The sequence below is a fragment of the Humulus lupulus genome, chromosome 8, assembly GCF_963169125.1.
Source record: "Humulus lupulus chromosome 8, drHumLupu1.1, whole genome shotgun sequence".
NCBI lineage: Eukaryota > Viridiplantae > Streptophyta > Magnoliopsida > Rosales > Cannabaceae > Humulus > Humulus lupulus.
Genome location: NC_084800.1, coordinates 46191472 through 46208218, shown reverse-complemented (window position 1 = coordinate 46208218; position 16747 = coordinate 46191472). Strand labels below are relative to the sequence as shown.

The following is a 16747-nucleotide window of genomic DNA, read 5'->3' as shown; positions in this document are numbered from 1 at the left end:
AAAAATCTGGGAACGGCGACGGCCAAGAACGACGAAGGCTGATAACAGCAAAGGGCCGGGAGCAGCGTTTAGCACGCGGAGTGCGAGTTGCCAGGGCGAGACCCTAAAGGATACCTGGGATATCCTCACAGTGTGGATCGCGAACCCAGGGCCTGGTAAGCGCCTGGGATGGCATGGTCGTATATGTTTAGCCTGATGGTGGCTTGTTTATATGTTAAGTGTGTAATATACATATGTTATCTGCTTGTGAGGGTTTTCTTGCTGGGCTTCGGCTCATGGGTGCTCTATGGTGCAGGTAAGGGCAAGGGGAAAGTCGACCAACCATGAGTACGGAAAGCGTGTAGCGGCGCGTACATGTTTGACCTGCCTGATTGCCACTACCAGGGGTATTTTTTGGGAGACAGTTGTACTAAACCTGGATGTTGTCGTTTAGCCAACTCTGATTATATTTTTTAGTTGTAAATATTTCTAAACAGTATTTTGAGATCCCAAATATTAACCGCTTTATAATTTTCAGTAAATGGTTATCTTCAAAGTTTGTGACTCTGATTATAGTTTAATTACACTTTTGTCTTAAAACCTCGATTAGCGAGTTAAATGCACGTTTAAAACTCACTTAGCAACGACTCTAAGGTAGTAGGACGTTACAGGGACACTACACTCGCCATATGTGCAACTTTCCCTCTATGGCATTCAGAACACCCTCAACCAACAAACATAGACCAAGCTTGTACACATCTTCCACAACAGTACAAGTCTTGAAAGCATGGTCCACCTGTGAGAGCTTTACTTTCTCAGCATCGTTGAAATACTCCTTTATCAACCAGACGCTGAGATTACGCTCTTCCAACTCTTCTGGTGACGGGAACGTACTGAAATTCAACCCTGTCATAAGGGAAAACTCTCCCATGTCGAATCTACAAGACTTTGACCCCAAGAAGAAATGAACCTCATCTTCGTTGTTGCTAGCGATTTTCCTCAAAAGCACTTGATGCACCAAGACTCCAGAGAAATTAAACTCTGAAGCCAAAAAGAACTGCTTGAAAAGGGATTCCTTAGCCCTTTCAAGCAGCCCGAGCTCCACAAATTTTTTCTTAATATACTTGAAAGTGCTACCACCCCTATATGTCACTCGACCAGGAAAATGATCTTCAAACGGAACAAGCAACCTCGGCATCTGCATCGACACATGAAAAAATTTTGTAAGAAAACATAATGTTAAACAAATTTGAACAAAAATTCAAAAGAAAACTGAAGTAAACACTGTCATTGAGATGTTATTGAGTGATATCGAGCTCTATGTCGAGCTTCTATCGAACTGCCATCGAGACACTGTTATAACTAATCTTTTTAGGTCACCATCGATCTGCTATCGGGCCATTATCGAGCACATCGAGCCTAACTATATCAACCCCATCGGGAATTCATCATTGACTCATATCGAGCCCATATCAAGCTATCGAGCCTAACTATATCAACCCCATCGAGAATTCATCAATAGCTACTATCGAGCTCATATCGAGCTATCGAGCTAACGTCTACTTAGGTAACCATCGAGCTCATATTGAGCTATCGAGCCAAACTATGTAAACCCATCGAGAATTGACTCCTATCGAGCTCATATCGAGCTCCTATCGAACTCCATCGAGTTCAGTTGATCGAGCCCTATCAAGGGATATCGAGCTCTAATCGAACTGAATGTGAGCCTAAAATGTACATCTAATCGAGCTCTTACCGATCTTACATCGAACCCATCGAGCAAAATCGACAAAACCAGAGTAAAACCCAGACCTTCGAATCTCCACACTCTTTCCACGGAACTCAAATACACATGATTTTAACTACAAAAATGGACGAGGGTTCATGCTTTTACCTTAAAATCGAATGTGAGGTGGTTCAATGGAGGCTCTTTGTTTGCTTCAACGCTGTGGGTCTCGGTTTTCCCGTTCGACGGAGGAGCTCTTCAAGTGGGTCGATGGAGAGATGGGAGAGATGAGTCGATGGGGGTTGGGCTCGACGAGGGTTGGGGCTCAACAGAGGTGGGGGCTCGACGGATTTTGGGGTTTTTTGTGAGAGAGTGTGAGAGAGAAACCAAAAGTGTAGTGAGATGTTCAATTTTTTTGATGTGGAAAAATGAAAGGGGTATTTTTGGTAGATGGAGAATGTTAGCATCAAAATGAAAGAGTATATAATTGTGATATTTTTTTTTAATTAGAGAAATTACTATGTATAAAAAGTGAAATTTCCCTTAAGCTAATCACTTAAGCATGGATAGAATAGCTCTAGATGTTACATAAGTGAAAATTTTCTATTAAATCATCATTTTAGTTTTATTTTATTTGTCCTAATAATAATTATATTGATGGCGACTTTCATATACAGCATAAGTGAATATTTCTAAACAATCAAATTAATTATTATTCACTAGCCTTATTAAGTTTGCATATTCTACCACTAACTAGCTAGTAGATGATCCATAGTATAATGATTATTTATTTGCATATTAGTGATGATATTGATATATATATTTACTTATTTATATATTTCTATATATCTTCCTTGACAATTAAATTTTTGAGTAGAGATTTGGAGATGGGCCTGGAGATGAATTGCCCTTGGAATCCAATGGAGACTACACAAGGAAATTTGGCTACTTAAAATTCTCTAATTTCAACAACAAAACAACAAATAAGGATAATAATAATATGCCTATTGAAAACCTATTGAATAGTGTTTTGTATCCACCGAAAGAGGTCTTCCCCGTTTTTGGATATCCTAAAGTTAGGCAGCATGCCTTTTGGGTCCCAGTTAACCCTCAATACTTTGAAGTTACAAAGAAACTAGAGGTATCCTTGTCATATATCTCCTTCAAATGTATAAATATATTAAGAAATTTGTTCGATTGATTTTTTTAAAAGTAATTTTTTACTTTTATTATTTGTGATAATTTTTTGTAAAATGACCTATGTCTAAAAATTTGACCAGGTGATTAATTTTTCGATTAACTGTTGCTCAATTGTCTAAAATTTTCGACTCGATGATTAATTTTTCAATCAACTGTCTAAAATTTTTGAGTAACTGTATAATTTGTCAGAGGTCATTTTGCAATAAATTATCAAAATTAAGAGTAAAATAACTTTAAAAAATAAGTGAATTTGTTCTATATATATATCTGTTATTAGACTGATCGATTGTTGTTTGAAAAAGTGCATATATGAAGAAATAGTGAATGACTTGATCTTATTGATATATTTTAGTCGTGTATATATACAAAAGAATAGAAAACAGGAAACTAGAAAAGAGGAAACTAGAAAATAGGAAACTAGAGCTGTAATTCTAATCTAATTCCTAAACTCACGGTTATCCATATATATAAAACATTAAGAGAATATCTCAATACCCCCCCTCAAGTTGGAGCATGAGGATAAAAAATGCCCAACTTGGAAAGCAAAAACTGAAATTGACGGATCCCCAAAGGCTTGGTAAAGATGTCCGCAAGTTGAACAGTTGTAGGAACATAAGAAGGAAGAATAATGTCGTCTTGGATAGCATCACGAACAAAGTGATAGTCTGCTTCAATGTGCTTTGTTCATTCATGGAAGACTGGATTCCGAGCAATATGTAAAGCCGACTGGCTATCACAATATAGCCCAATAGCATCAGTATGTTGAATCCTCAAGCTAAGGAGAAGACCCTTCAACCATTTCAATTCACAAGTAAGAGAAGCCATAGAGCGATATTCAGCCTCTGCCGAAGAACGTGCCACAGTAGGTTGTTTCTTGGTTTTCCAGGAAATCGGGGAATGACCAAGAAACACAAGCCAACCCGTGAGAGAGCGACGAGTAAGAGGAAAAGCTGCCCAATCAGAATCACACCAACCAGTCAAGGAAAGAGAGCTATTAGCACGAAGTAAGATTCCTTGTCCAGGTGAGCCTTTCAAATAGCGAACAACACGCAAGGCGGCTTCCCAATGTTCCTGTCTTGGTTCTTGTAGGAACTGTGATAAAACGTGAACATAGTATGCCAAATCAGGACGAGTGACCGTTAAGTAAATCAAACGACCAACCAAACGACGATAAGGTTCTGGATTGGACAAAGAATCTCCTGAAGCATGAGCAAGCCGATGGTTTTGCTCAATGGGAAAAGATGCGGGCTTAGCACCCAGAATACCGGTCTCAGAAATGATGCCAAGAGAATACTTTCATTGACAAAGAAATATACCATCAGGACTTCAAGCTACCTCAATCCTGAGAAAATATTTAAGAACCCCGAGATCCTTCATATGAAAACACGTGCTCAAATAGTTCTTAAAGATCTTCAAAACAGCGGAATTATTCTCAGATATAATTAAATCATCAACATACACCAAAACATTGATTTGAGTATCACCCTTAGTATAAGTAAAGAGAGAATAATCAGCATAGGATTGTAGAAAGCCATACTCTTTTAAAGCAGTGACAAGTTTGGAAAACCAACACCTCGGTGCCTGTTTCAAGCCATATAAGGACTTTCGAAGACAACACACCATATCAGGTTGAGAAGACCCAAAACCAGGAGGAAGCTTCATATAGACTTCTTCATTGAGATCCCCGTGCAAAAAACCATTATGCACATCCATCTGATGCAGCTCCCAATTTTTAGATGCCGCAATGGCTAAGAAAGCACGAACGGTGACCATTTTTGCAACAGGTGCAAAAGTCCCGTTATAATCGATCCTGGCAATTTGATGATTACCAAAAACAACCAAACGAGCTTTAAGCCGTTCAACACTGCCATCAGAGTTGTACTTTATTTTATAGACCCATTGACTACCAAGAGCACGTTTACCAGGAGGTAATTTTTCCATAGTCCAAGTACCATTATCCTCTAAAGCATGGATTTCTGTGTGCATAGCATGACGCCATCCTTCATCTGTCATAGCTTCTTTAAATGATTTTGGTTCACAACCTGCAGTAACAGTGGCAAGAAATTGCCGATGGCTAGCAGAAAATTTTGCACAGTTAATATAATGTGTTATAGGAAATGGCGTACCAGAGGGAGCTGACGGCGCGGGTGAACTTAGAGAGATAGCAGATGGACTTTGTGTGATAACAGTATTAGTAACATAGTCACGAAGCCGAGTGGATGGAACCTTTTCACGGAGTCCACGTCCCATGTGAGTGTCATTGATAGAATTCGGAGCAGCCCCTGTGGACTGAACAGGACTCTGTGTAGCAGTCGGGCTAGACTATGCTACAGGAAAATGGAGAGTAGGCTCTAAAGTGGTAGTTGTTGGAATTTGGGTGGTGACATGTAGTGGGGAGGATTCATTTGTGGGTTCAGGTTCATTAGACAATGGTTCAGAATCACCAAAAAGATTAAAATCAAAGTCATCATCACCTAAACTCATGCTGCCAGAATTATATGTAGAGCTAATAGTAGAAGGATCATTTTCAGCAAAAGGAAATTGATTTTCAAAGAACTTAACATCCCTAGAAACAAAAAAACTTTTATTTTCTAGATCAAAAAGTCTCCACCCTTTCTTACCAAAAGGATACCCAACAAAGATACATTTTCGACTACGACTTGCAAATTTATCATTCTCAGCTCGTTGATTATTGGCATAACACAAGGAACCAAACACTCACAATTCATCAAAAATTGGCAAAGTATGAAATAAAATTTCATAAGGTATTTTATTCTGAAGAACACCTGAGGGTGTTCAATTGATCAAATGAGAAGCTGCTAATACACTCACCCCAAAAATAAAGAGGAAGATGACTTTGAAACGTAAGGCCCTTGCCACTGTTAAAATATGACGATGCTTACGTTCTACTCTACCATTTTGTTTTGGGGTCCCCACACAAGAAGTTTGAAAGAAAATAATCTTGCAAACAATTAAATTCTGTCCCATTATCACCCCGAACAATCTTAACCTTTTGACCAAATTGTCGATCAACCATAGCAAAAAACGACATAAACATTTTAAACACCTCCAATTTATCAATCAACAAATAAACCCATATAGCTCGGGAAAAATCATCCACAATAGTCAAAAAATAACGAGCCCCACATGAAGAAACAGTATTGTAAGGTCCCCATAAGTCACAATGTACTAATTCAAAAATTCGGGAGGCCTTATGGTCACTAAGAGAAAAAGAATCATGAGTTTGTTTGGCACGAGGACACACATCACATGCCTTATTTAATTTATCACTAGAATTACGTAGGAAAGGTAATGACTTTACTACTTTCTCTGAAGGATGTCCAAGACGTTGATGCCAAAGTTCCAACGAAGATGAAGAACCATCCACTGAGATAGCTTGCATTGTAGACGTTGGCCGAAAGTAGTAAAGTCCATCTCTCCGTTCACGTGTTCCAATCAGCTTCCTCGAATGACGGTCCTGTATAACACACATATTAGAAGCAAATTGTACAAAACAATGCATGTCATCAATGAGTTGTGTAACCGAAATTAAGTTGCAGTGCAATTTAGAGACATAAATAACATTTTTAAGAAATAATCCTTCCAAGAGTCTCACACTTCCCTCTTTAGTAGCAATTAATTTTTGGCCATCAGGGAGTCCAACGAGACATGCGGCAATATCATGAACATTAAACAAACAAGATTCATCCCCCGTCACATGATTAGAAGCACCAGTATCAATAAATAAAGAAATCCTGGAAAACTCACCATGTAAACGGTCGGTAGAGGAATGAGTATTACCAAACATAGTAGCGATAGTTTGCCATTGTGTTGCACTTAGGTGAGGAAGAGAGGCAGCAGTGTTTGACGTGGTGGCTGCATCATTGGAAGAGTTTCTTTGCCCATTGACCGAAGGGATAGGTGGAGGTGGAGGCTTAGTGGTATCGGTATCGTTACCGTCAGCTATTGCCGATCGTGTATCTTAGCCGTGTGGCTTTGATACCATGAAGAAATAGTGAATGACTTGATCTTATTGATATATTTTAGTCGTATATATATACAAAAGAATAGAAAACAGAAAACTAGAAAACTAGAAAACAGGAAACTAGAAAATAGGAAACTAGAGTTGTAATTCTAACCTAATTCCTAAACTCACGGTTATCCATATATACAAAACATTAAGAGAATATCTCAATAATATACTTATATTTTGTTTCTACTGAGGCCATTTGGATTAGACCTTAATTAACTTATGTTATCCCCAAAAATTGGAGATCGATGACGTGACAATAGAGGAGACAAGTGGCAGTGCATGGTCAATAAAAGATACATTAATAGTCAATAAATATATTGGCTCCTCAGAGTTGTGATAAAATTTTGACTGGCTTGAAACGTGTCATGACCGACCAGGCATGACCTTGTCCGACCAGTAGTAACATTACTGTCCAGGAGTGACATTACTGCCCAGGAGTGACCTTGCTGCCCAGGAATGACATTGCTGCCCAGGAATGACATTGCTGCCCAGTAATGACTTTGCTGCCCAGTAATGACTTTGCTGCCCAGAAATGTCATGCTAGACCAGTGTGGCATGCTAGACCAGAGATATGGCATGCTAGACCAGAGTGCCATGTTAGACGAGAGACATGGCATGCTAGACTAGAGTGCCATGTTAGACGAGAGACATGGCATGCTAGACCAGAGTGCCATGTTAGACGAGAGACACGACATGCTAGACCAGAGTGCCATGTTAGACCAGAGGAATGCATGTCCTACCAGCCAAGTGCGTAACTGGTCAGTAGAGGTATGGCCGACCAGAAGGTGATGTTCATCAACCAGGTAGAACAGACTGCGTCAAGATTCCCAGAAACGACTTCAAAAAGTATCGGTCTTGGCATACGCGGGAATCTCTCATTCTTCCCACGAATTGGGGGTTCTGTTAAATTTTGAATATTTTGTAATTTAAATATAATAAATATAATGAAATATCTCGATTCTAGGGGAGAGCAGGTGTATGATCCTAAGCCCATAAAATGACCCCAACAGCCCAACGGGTTAACGTGTCCTTATAAGTATAATCAAGGTGCACCAGAAAGATTATCTTCATCAAAGCAAAGAAAAACATATAGCCCACGAACAACAGTAATAAGAGGGACTATCCAGAGCCCCTTAAGTTTAAAAAACAAAAGAAGTGGTGCGAGGGGTTACACACCCAAAACATACATAGGCTGAGTACAAGGAGACCTACAAATCTCCACCTCGACCCTGCCACTCAGAAATCCTCTCGACGGCACAGTCCCCAAAAGAAGATAAGTCAACGGCGGGGTTAGTCCTCCAAACAGGATGCAACATTTTCTCGATTATTCGATCCTCAATGGTCATAAGCTCAGCTTTGAGCACAGCGATCCTCCCATTCAGAGATTGGACAGTAGCCTCCAGCTGAATGTTGGCATGAGAGGTTGATGCAGCCCGAGCCAATGCGGTATCCCTCTGGCAGACCGCCTCGGCCAATTGACTTGACAAGGCATCCTTTGCAGTCTGAGCCACCGATAGGTTCCCCAGTGCCTCCTCCTTGGCCATGCCGCGGCCCACCCCTCAGACAGAGGCGCCTAAACCCAGCAGCCCCCAAGGGCCGCGGCTCACCCCTGCCATGCCGCGGCGCAAGCTCCATTTCAGCCAAAACCCCTGTTTTTCCTCCCTTGCGTTTTCCCTTGAAACCAACCCTTCAAACCCAATTTAAACACCACCCAAACCTCTCTCAAACACCCATTTAAACCTCCAAACCTCACCCATAACTATCCCTCATCATAACCCAAGACAAACCCTAATCAAACTTCCATCAATTCCAATAATTCACCATAAAAACACAAGCTGAATTCTAATACTGAAACAAAGGTAAACCAGCAAGTTAATGGACAAAGCTTACCTCAAACCTGGAATTGAACCCTCTTCAATGGCTGAACCAAGTCTATAACTTAAGCCCCTTGATTTCCTAGCTTAGTTCCACCCCTTGAGCTCAAAATCTCCAAAGAAGAAACAAGGAAAGTGAAGGTACGGGAAGGAGGAGAAGTAAAATCTGTTTTTGTTCTGTTTTACTCTACAGCCTTCCAAGCTCATATATATCCTAGCCAAAAGACCATTATACCCCTAGGTCTTTAAAAGTCTCTAAAGCCAACTCAAGGGAAATTTTGGTACTTTCCACCAACACCGTTAACCATAATTAACGCTTCCCAATTCCCGCTAATCTCAATATCCTCAAACACCAATATTTCACCTCCCGTTACCCTTTAATGCCCGGTAACATTCTAATCATTAAAACACCCCGAGACTCACCCCGAGCCTCGAGCTTAAGCCCGTTATGACCAAACCAATAATTAACATTCCTTGATCGTCTCATGCCAAATGGCTCGAACAAACCCACATCATAATGTGGTCTCAAATTATATCACCAACATGCGAATAAATAATCAACTTTCCCTCATCGGGCCAAATTACCATCACACCCCTGTGGATAGAAATATGGACACACATGCATGCATTTCACATCATATCATAATATAATCAACATATACATGCATTTTATCAATTAATAACATAATTAAGCAAGTATGGCCCTCCCGGCCTACTGTTCACGCCGTTAAACACAACGGAGAATTCAGGGCATTACAATATATTTATGAACACCGAACATGGATTTTAACTAAAATTGTGTGGTGCCCTCTATTCCACTAAATGCGCCTTAAAATTACTATTTCTTTTGTTGCCAAAACAGGCTAATTAAGTGGATTTTAGACTTACTAAGTGGGGATAATTGTGTTAGTGATGATAATTGTGTCACTAAGACCATCTCTAATGGGTGAGGTATACTTTATGCTAAATTTGGCCCAAAATATGTGTCAATGATATATTTGACCTAATTTTTGTATTTATACTCTAATGCGCAAGGTGCAAACTAGCTAAAAAAATCAAGGGTTTATACCTTTTTGGACCCTGTGTTTTTTCCCATTACCTGTTTGGACCCTGTGTTTTGACAAATTACTTTTTGGACCCTATGCTTTGTAAAATGGTTAAAATAGAACCCTAAAGTCAATTTTGATGAAGAAAAAATTGAATATAACAACACAGTTTTTAAGCAGAATGATTTTATTATTGTTCTGAATTGTTAGTTTGGTAAATTATTTGTGATTTTAATTGAGAAAACATTGACCAATATCGGGTTTAGGGTTCTATTTTAACCATTTTACAAAACATAGGGTCCAAAAAGTAATTTGTTAAAACACAGGGTCCAAACAGGTAATGGAAAAAAACACAGGGTCCAAAAAGGTATAAACCCAAAAATCAATATAATTATTAATGTTAATTGAAACTATACAAAAATAATAAATTTTTTTATTAAAAGATAAATTAAAAATTAAAAAATTAATAATTTGTATTAATGAATGGCAAATAAGTAATTAAAAAATGTAATATTTATTGTAGGCCAAATTTGGCTCATACTATATTTTGTGCTAAAAAATGACTATACACTATTTTTATAGCATCAATTGGAGATGCTCTAACTGTCTATGAAAAGACGCACTAGATTAATGGTAAAACAAAAATAATAAGTATGTATACTGTCTTACAATACAACATTTGGAATAATGGTGTCAATAATGGATGCAGGATTTGAAGCTAAGAAGTTGTTTGAATGCAACAACTTGTCTACCAAGAAGAGCTGTTGTGGTAAGAGTAAAGAGAGGGATTAGTGCCAACGTGTTTGTTGACAATAGGGCATACAGAGAGTTCTTGAACTCACACTTTGAGGGTATTACCCCAATCGACATGGAGAGTGCTGCCGTGGCCATAGTCTGCTTCCAGCAAAAAATTCCTTTTATTGCACTTAGAGGGCTCTCTGATTTGGCTGGCGGTGGCTCCTCTCTCTCCAATGAAGCTGCCACCTTTGCCACTTTGGCTGCTCAAAATTCAGTGCAAGTTCTAATCAGATTGATTGCTTTGTTGTCATCATAGGGCTATGCTAAGCTTCAATTAATTAGTTTCTCTTTATAAATAATGGCAAAAAATTAAGCATTTATCCATGCTAGCTATAATCAAGTACTAAAACTTTGATCCACATGATAACTATTTATTATCAATGTAGGAAGAAAACAGAGTTTAAGGTGAAGATCAAAACTAAACAAATGTCTATTCTAAGTTTATGTTATCTTAAACTTATGTCCAAAAACAGAACAAATATTTCAAGATTTAAATGCAAAATATATGATAAACAAATAAGAGTAATAAAGAAGAAGAACACCAAAACTTTATCCTGGTTCAGCTAACAAAATAGTTAGCCTACATCCATCTTTCCCCAAGGGTTTTATTAATCTTTATCAGTTGTTTCACCAAGATTACAAAAGCTCCAAGTTGATCAGAATACACCAATCATTTCTGTACAAGAAAACCAGTAGATCACTAGGCTGATCTCTCTCAAAACACTCTGATTTTTCACTCAAGAATGAACCCCTCACAGTACAAAGATTTCCTCACACACTCATACAAGAATTCACTCAATTCTCCTAGGAATCCTCTGAGCTGAAACTTTTTGTACTAGTTCCTCTTGACAAATCTCTTCCACTTGAAAATCAGAGCTCTCTTCTCAATTTTCTCTCTTTTTTCTCTATCTCGATTTTGAAACATGAGCCACATATATATAGGTCTTCAAGGACTTGGACAGCTCAGCCAAGTTCTTTGACTTCAAGAAACAAACTTAATTGATGTTTAACTGAAATATAACAAATAATTAGTTATATCATGATTACAATATTTACCACAAATTCCTCCTTAATCATGACATGACTAATTATAAAACTCCTTGGGGGAATAATCTCAGATTTAGCCTTTTCCAACATTCATAAGTTCCAAACAATGTTGGAACTTAAGAACAAGCAAAATCTTTGTACCAGCATCAGCTGCATTCTCTTCACTGTCCACCTTTTCGAGAGCTATTTCTCCTCCTTCAATCTTATCCCTTATCTAGAAGTGTCTCACATCTTTATGCTTGGATCTCTCATGATAAACATGATTTTTACATAAGTGAATTGAGGACTGAGAATCTGAATATATAATAGCTTTTTCTTTCAAAACTTTGATCTCCCTTAGTATACCCGAAAGCCATGTAGCCTCTTTGAAAGCTTCTGTTGTTGCCATAAATTCAGATTCAGTGGTAGACAATGTCACTATAGGTTGCTGCTGAGATTTCCATGAAATACAACAACCATTTATGAGAAAACAGTAGGAAGTGATGGACTTTCTATCATCTTTACTTTATGCATAATCTGCATCAACAAAGCCTTCCAAATTAATCTGTAAGCCTCTATTTTGGTAGATTAAACCAACATCATATGTTCCCTTGAGATACCTTAGTAACCATTTTACTTCTTTCCAATGTTCCTGCCCTGGATTTGACATATAACTACTCAATATACTTAAAGAATGTGCTATATCAGGTCTGGTGCTAATCATGGAGTACATTATGCTCCCAAAAGCTTCATCATAAGGTATATTTTTCATCTGATTTATATCAGCTTGAGTTGTGGGAGATTGTTCTTTTGATAACTCAAAGTGCCCACCCAATGGGACAAGAACTTCTCTTGATTTTGCCATTTTAAACTTGTTCACAAGCGATTGCACATACTGAGATTGAGTAAGCACCATCCTTTGTTCAGTTCTGTTTCTATGGATTTCGATTCCAAGGATCCGTTTAGCAGCTTTTAGGTCCTTCATTTCAAACTCTCCATTCAATACTTCCTTAACTCTCTTGTTTTCTTGTATGTTCTTTCCCATGAGCAACTTATCATCCACATAGATGAGCAAGAAAGTGGGAAAATTTGAATCCAAACCTGAGAAATAGAGACATGTATCATAGGCTGACCTTTTGAAACCAATTTTAGACATCACCTCATCAAATCTTTTGTACCATTGCCTTGGTGAATGTTTAAGGTCATACAAGGACCTCTTAAGCGAACACACCAAATTTTCCAACTTAGATTCAACTTTGAATCCTTCGGGTTGCTCCATTAAAATAGTCTCTTCCAACTTGCCATTTAAGAAGGCTATTTTAACATCCATTTGTTCTACCTCCCAATCGAATTGCACAGCTAAAGCAAGCATCGTCCTTACTTTTTTAAGCTTGATAACAGGTGAAAAAATTTCTGAATAGTCAATTCCCTCAGTTTGTGAGTAACCCTTGGCAACTAACCTTGCCTTATACCTCATAGGATCTGTAGGAGTTATGCTTGGTTTCAGCTTATAAATCCACTTACACCCTATCACTTTATGTCCCTCGGGTCTAGGTACCAATGTCCATGTCTTATTTTCATTTAAGGATCTCATTTCTTCTTCCATGGCAGCCTTCCAATTGTATGAATCTTTTCTCATTGTAGCTTCAGAGTAACTGGCAGGTTCCAGATTTGGTATTGTTGTCATAGCAGACAAAGCAAAAGCAATATCGGATAGGAGGCTTAATTTTCCTTCTTTGTCTGTCACGAGCAAGTTGATAATCTTTCATATTATCCTCTTGTTGTTCATCTATGTCATCATTCCTTTTATTGATTTCTGAAGGAGTTATTTCCATTTCTAATCCATTTATTTGATCTTCTTCTTGTTGCTCGATTCCTGCATCATGAAAAATAGTACCCTTCTCATTTATTTTAAAAGGAAAATCAAGCTCATTGAACACTACATCTCTACTAATAATTGTTTTAGAAGACTCAATGTCAAATAATTTTTAACCTTTCACTCCTTGAGGATATCCTAAAAAAATACATTTAGTAGAACTCTTTTCTAGCTTATCATTATTTTGATGTGCATAGGCAGCACATCCAAAAAATTTAAGATGAGTTAAGTTAGGTGATTTACCTGTCCAATTCTCTTCGGGTGTAAGGAAATTATTTGTTCTGTTGGGGCTTCTATTAATCAGGTAGCATGTTGTACTTAAGGCTTCTCCCCAGAAAGATTTCTTTAGTCCTGACTCAAGTAACAAGCACCTCACTTTATTCAGCAAAGTTCTGTTCATTCGTTCTGATGTCCCATTCTGTTGAGGAGTTTTCACCACGGTTCTGTGTCTTTCTATACCATAATCTAAACACAACTTATCAAACTTATGATTAATATATTCCAAACCATTATCTGTCCTTAATGTTTTGATTTTAAAACCAGTTTGATTTTCAACATATGTTTTCCATATTTTAAATTTGTCGAGGCATTCATGTTTGTGTTTAAGTAAATAGACCCAAACCTTTTTACTATAATCATCCACTATTGATGAAAAATAATTGTTACCTCCTCTTGTGGCTGTTCTACTAGGTCCCCATAAATCAGAATGTACATATTCCAATATTCTTGTAGCTCGAAATTTGCTTGTGTCAAACTTTAGTCTATGTTGTTTGCCCTGTACACAAACTTCACAAAATGGTTTACATGTTTATAATTTGACAGAATACCTTGTTTAGAAAGCTCAATGAGTCCAGCTTCACTGATATGACCCACTCGGAGATGCCATGTCTTTGAGTCCACTGTATTCTGCTTTACAAATGAAGCTTGAGCTGGTAGAACTGTTTGCCCATCTAACACGTACAGACCATTTCTTTTAATCCCTTTAAACACCACTAGCTGACCTCTTGTGATCCTCATAGTACCATTGCCAATTTTATAATTGTATCCCTCATCATCAAGAGTTCTAAGTGAAATCAAGTTTCTTTTTAAATCTGGTATGTATCTGAATTTATTCAAGATTTTGACTGTTCTAGCAGAATTTTTGATAGCTATAGATCTAATCCCAAGAACCTTGCATTTATGATCATTACCCATTAATACATTGCCTTGTTCTACTTCCTGTAAAACCATAAACCAGTTTTTAATGGGGCACATGTGATAAGTACACCCACTATCCAATATCCATTCTTTAACTTCTCGATCTTGTGAGACTGTAAGAACTTCTCCATCTGAATTGTAATACTTGTCTCCTATGTTGCCATCTTGCTGTGTGACTTTAGGCTCTTCTTCCCTTTTCTTTTTCTTAAGTTCCCAATAGTTCTTGATGAGATGTCCTACCTTGCCGCAATGGTGACATTTTCTTGTTTCTTTAGGCCTAGATTTTGACCCGTGATGCCCTCGTGAATGACTTCTTGAATGATTTCTGTGAAAGTGTTTCTTGGGTTGTCTGCCACGAACCATTAAACTCTCTTCTGTTCTTTGTTGTTTGGCTGCCTTGTCCCAAGTCATTTCTGCATCTCGTGATCTTAGTGTGCTCAAGACATCTTCCAAAGTCAATGTATCTCTACTATACATTATGACAGTTCTCATCTTTTTGAACTGATCTGGTAAACTATTCAAGAGTATCACAGCTTGATCCTTTTCTTTTATATTCTCCCCCATATTGTTCAAGGCTAATACCAACTTTTTCATCTCATCAAAGTTCTGCTCTAGAGTATTCATGGCATTCATCTTGAAGCCATATATCTTTCCTTTTAGGAATATTTTCGATGCTGTAGACTTAGTCATGTAAAGCTGTTCCAACTTATTCCATAGTCCAGCAACTATTTTTCCCCAATAACTTGCCTTAACACATTATCAGAAAGATTCATTATTATGGCTGACCGAGCTTGTCTTGCAATCAAGTTCTTCTCTTCAATACTTGAAGAATCCTTCTCTTTTGGTTCTTTGGCATCCTTTGTGTCATTGATTAGAGCTTCATCAAGTTTTTGATATATCAAGATTGACATCATCTTCTCTTTCCACAGACTAAAGTCACTCGTTCCATCAAATTTTTCAAGATCAAATTGTGTAGAAGTTGATGCCATGGTGATGACTGAGATCTTGATCTGTAGTTGCTTGTAGCTTTGATCTTATTACCCTAGCAGCCTAGTCTCTGATACCACTGTAGGAAGAAAACAGAGTTTAAGGTGAAGATCAAAACTAAACAAATGTCTATTCTAAGTTTATGTTATCTTAAACTTATGTCCAAAATTAGAACAAATATTTCAAGATTTAAATGCAAAACATATGATAAACAAATAAGAGTAATAAGGAAGAAGAACACCAAAACTTTATCCTGGTTCAGCTAACAAAATAGTTAGCCTACATCCAGCTTTCCCTAAGGGTTTTATTAATCTTTATCAGTTATTTCACCAAGATTACAAAAGCTCCAAGTTGATCAGAATACACCAATCATTTCTGTACAAGAAAACCAGTAGTTCATTAGGCTTGTAACGCCCTGATTACCCCAGAACAGTTACTGTGAACGGTGAACCATAAATTTGACCCGTTACCCGAGTCCTTTGGTTAAAAACGTACTCTAAATGTGATTAACAGGTTAAGGTGGAAAAACCAATAAAAAGGAATGGATATTTTTCATTACAAACTGCTCTGCAGAGCTAATCAAAACATTTACAAGTTGTTCTCAGTACAAAGTGGTCATTACTGTTTCAAATTTACAATCTCGCTGACCTAAGCGGCAAAAATGGGGTAAACCCCCTAGTTCCTTTGAGAATGCCTTGGCCATGGTGGTCAAGCGGCCGCATATGTACACATCACCACCTAAGCTCTCCACTCAAGGTTGGGTGAGCTTTTCTTTCCCTTTACCTGCACCACATAGCACCCATGAGCCAAGGCCCAGCAAGAAAACTCAACATAGCACGATATAATATCAACAATGATCATAATAATCATTCAAGATTATCAGTCCAAAACAGATAGGTGACAGTCGCAAAAGTCACAAAGGTGCGTACAACCCCCTTTAGCCATGTGATGATAGGGTCACCAGGGCTTAATAGATAAGTGATCTTTTCATAAGTTTGAACAGGA

General features: G+C 38.0%; 1 protein-coding gene across 1 annotated transcript; it reads left to right on the top strand.

Moving 5' to 3' along the window:
• The first annotated feature begins 1849 nt into the window (after positions 1 to 1849).
• Positions 1850 to 10962, top strand: LOC133795347 (bark storage protein A-like). The gene is made up of 3 exons (XM_062232799.1): positions 1850 to 1927; positions 2583 to 2846; positions 10568 to 10962. Exons 1-3 carry the CDS (start codon positions 1850 to 1852, stop codon positions 10910 to 10912), a joined length of 687 nt encoding a protein of 228 aa, XP_062088783.1. The 3' UTR covers positions 10913 to 10962.
• Positions 10963 to 16747: the final 5785 nt, after the last annotated feature.

Bases quoted from the DNA above. Each gene is read 5' to 3' on its own strand.
- LOC133795347 (XM_062232799.1), top strand. From the start codon at position 1,850: ATGGACGAGGGTTCATGCTTTTACCTTAAAATCGAATGTGAGGTGGTT. The intron at 1,928-2,582 runs GTGGGTCTCGGT...ATTTTTGAGTAG, and splicing joins TCTTTGTTTGCTTCAACGCT to AGATTTGGAGATGGGCCTGG. The intron at 2,847-10,567 runs GTATCCTTGTCA...TAATGGATGCAG, and splicing joins AAGTTACAAAGAAACTAGAG to GATTTGAAGCTAAGAAGTTG.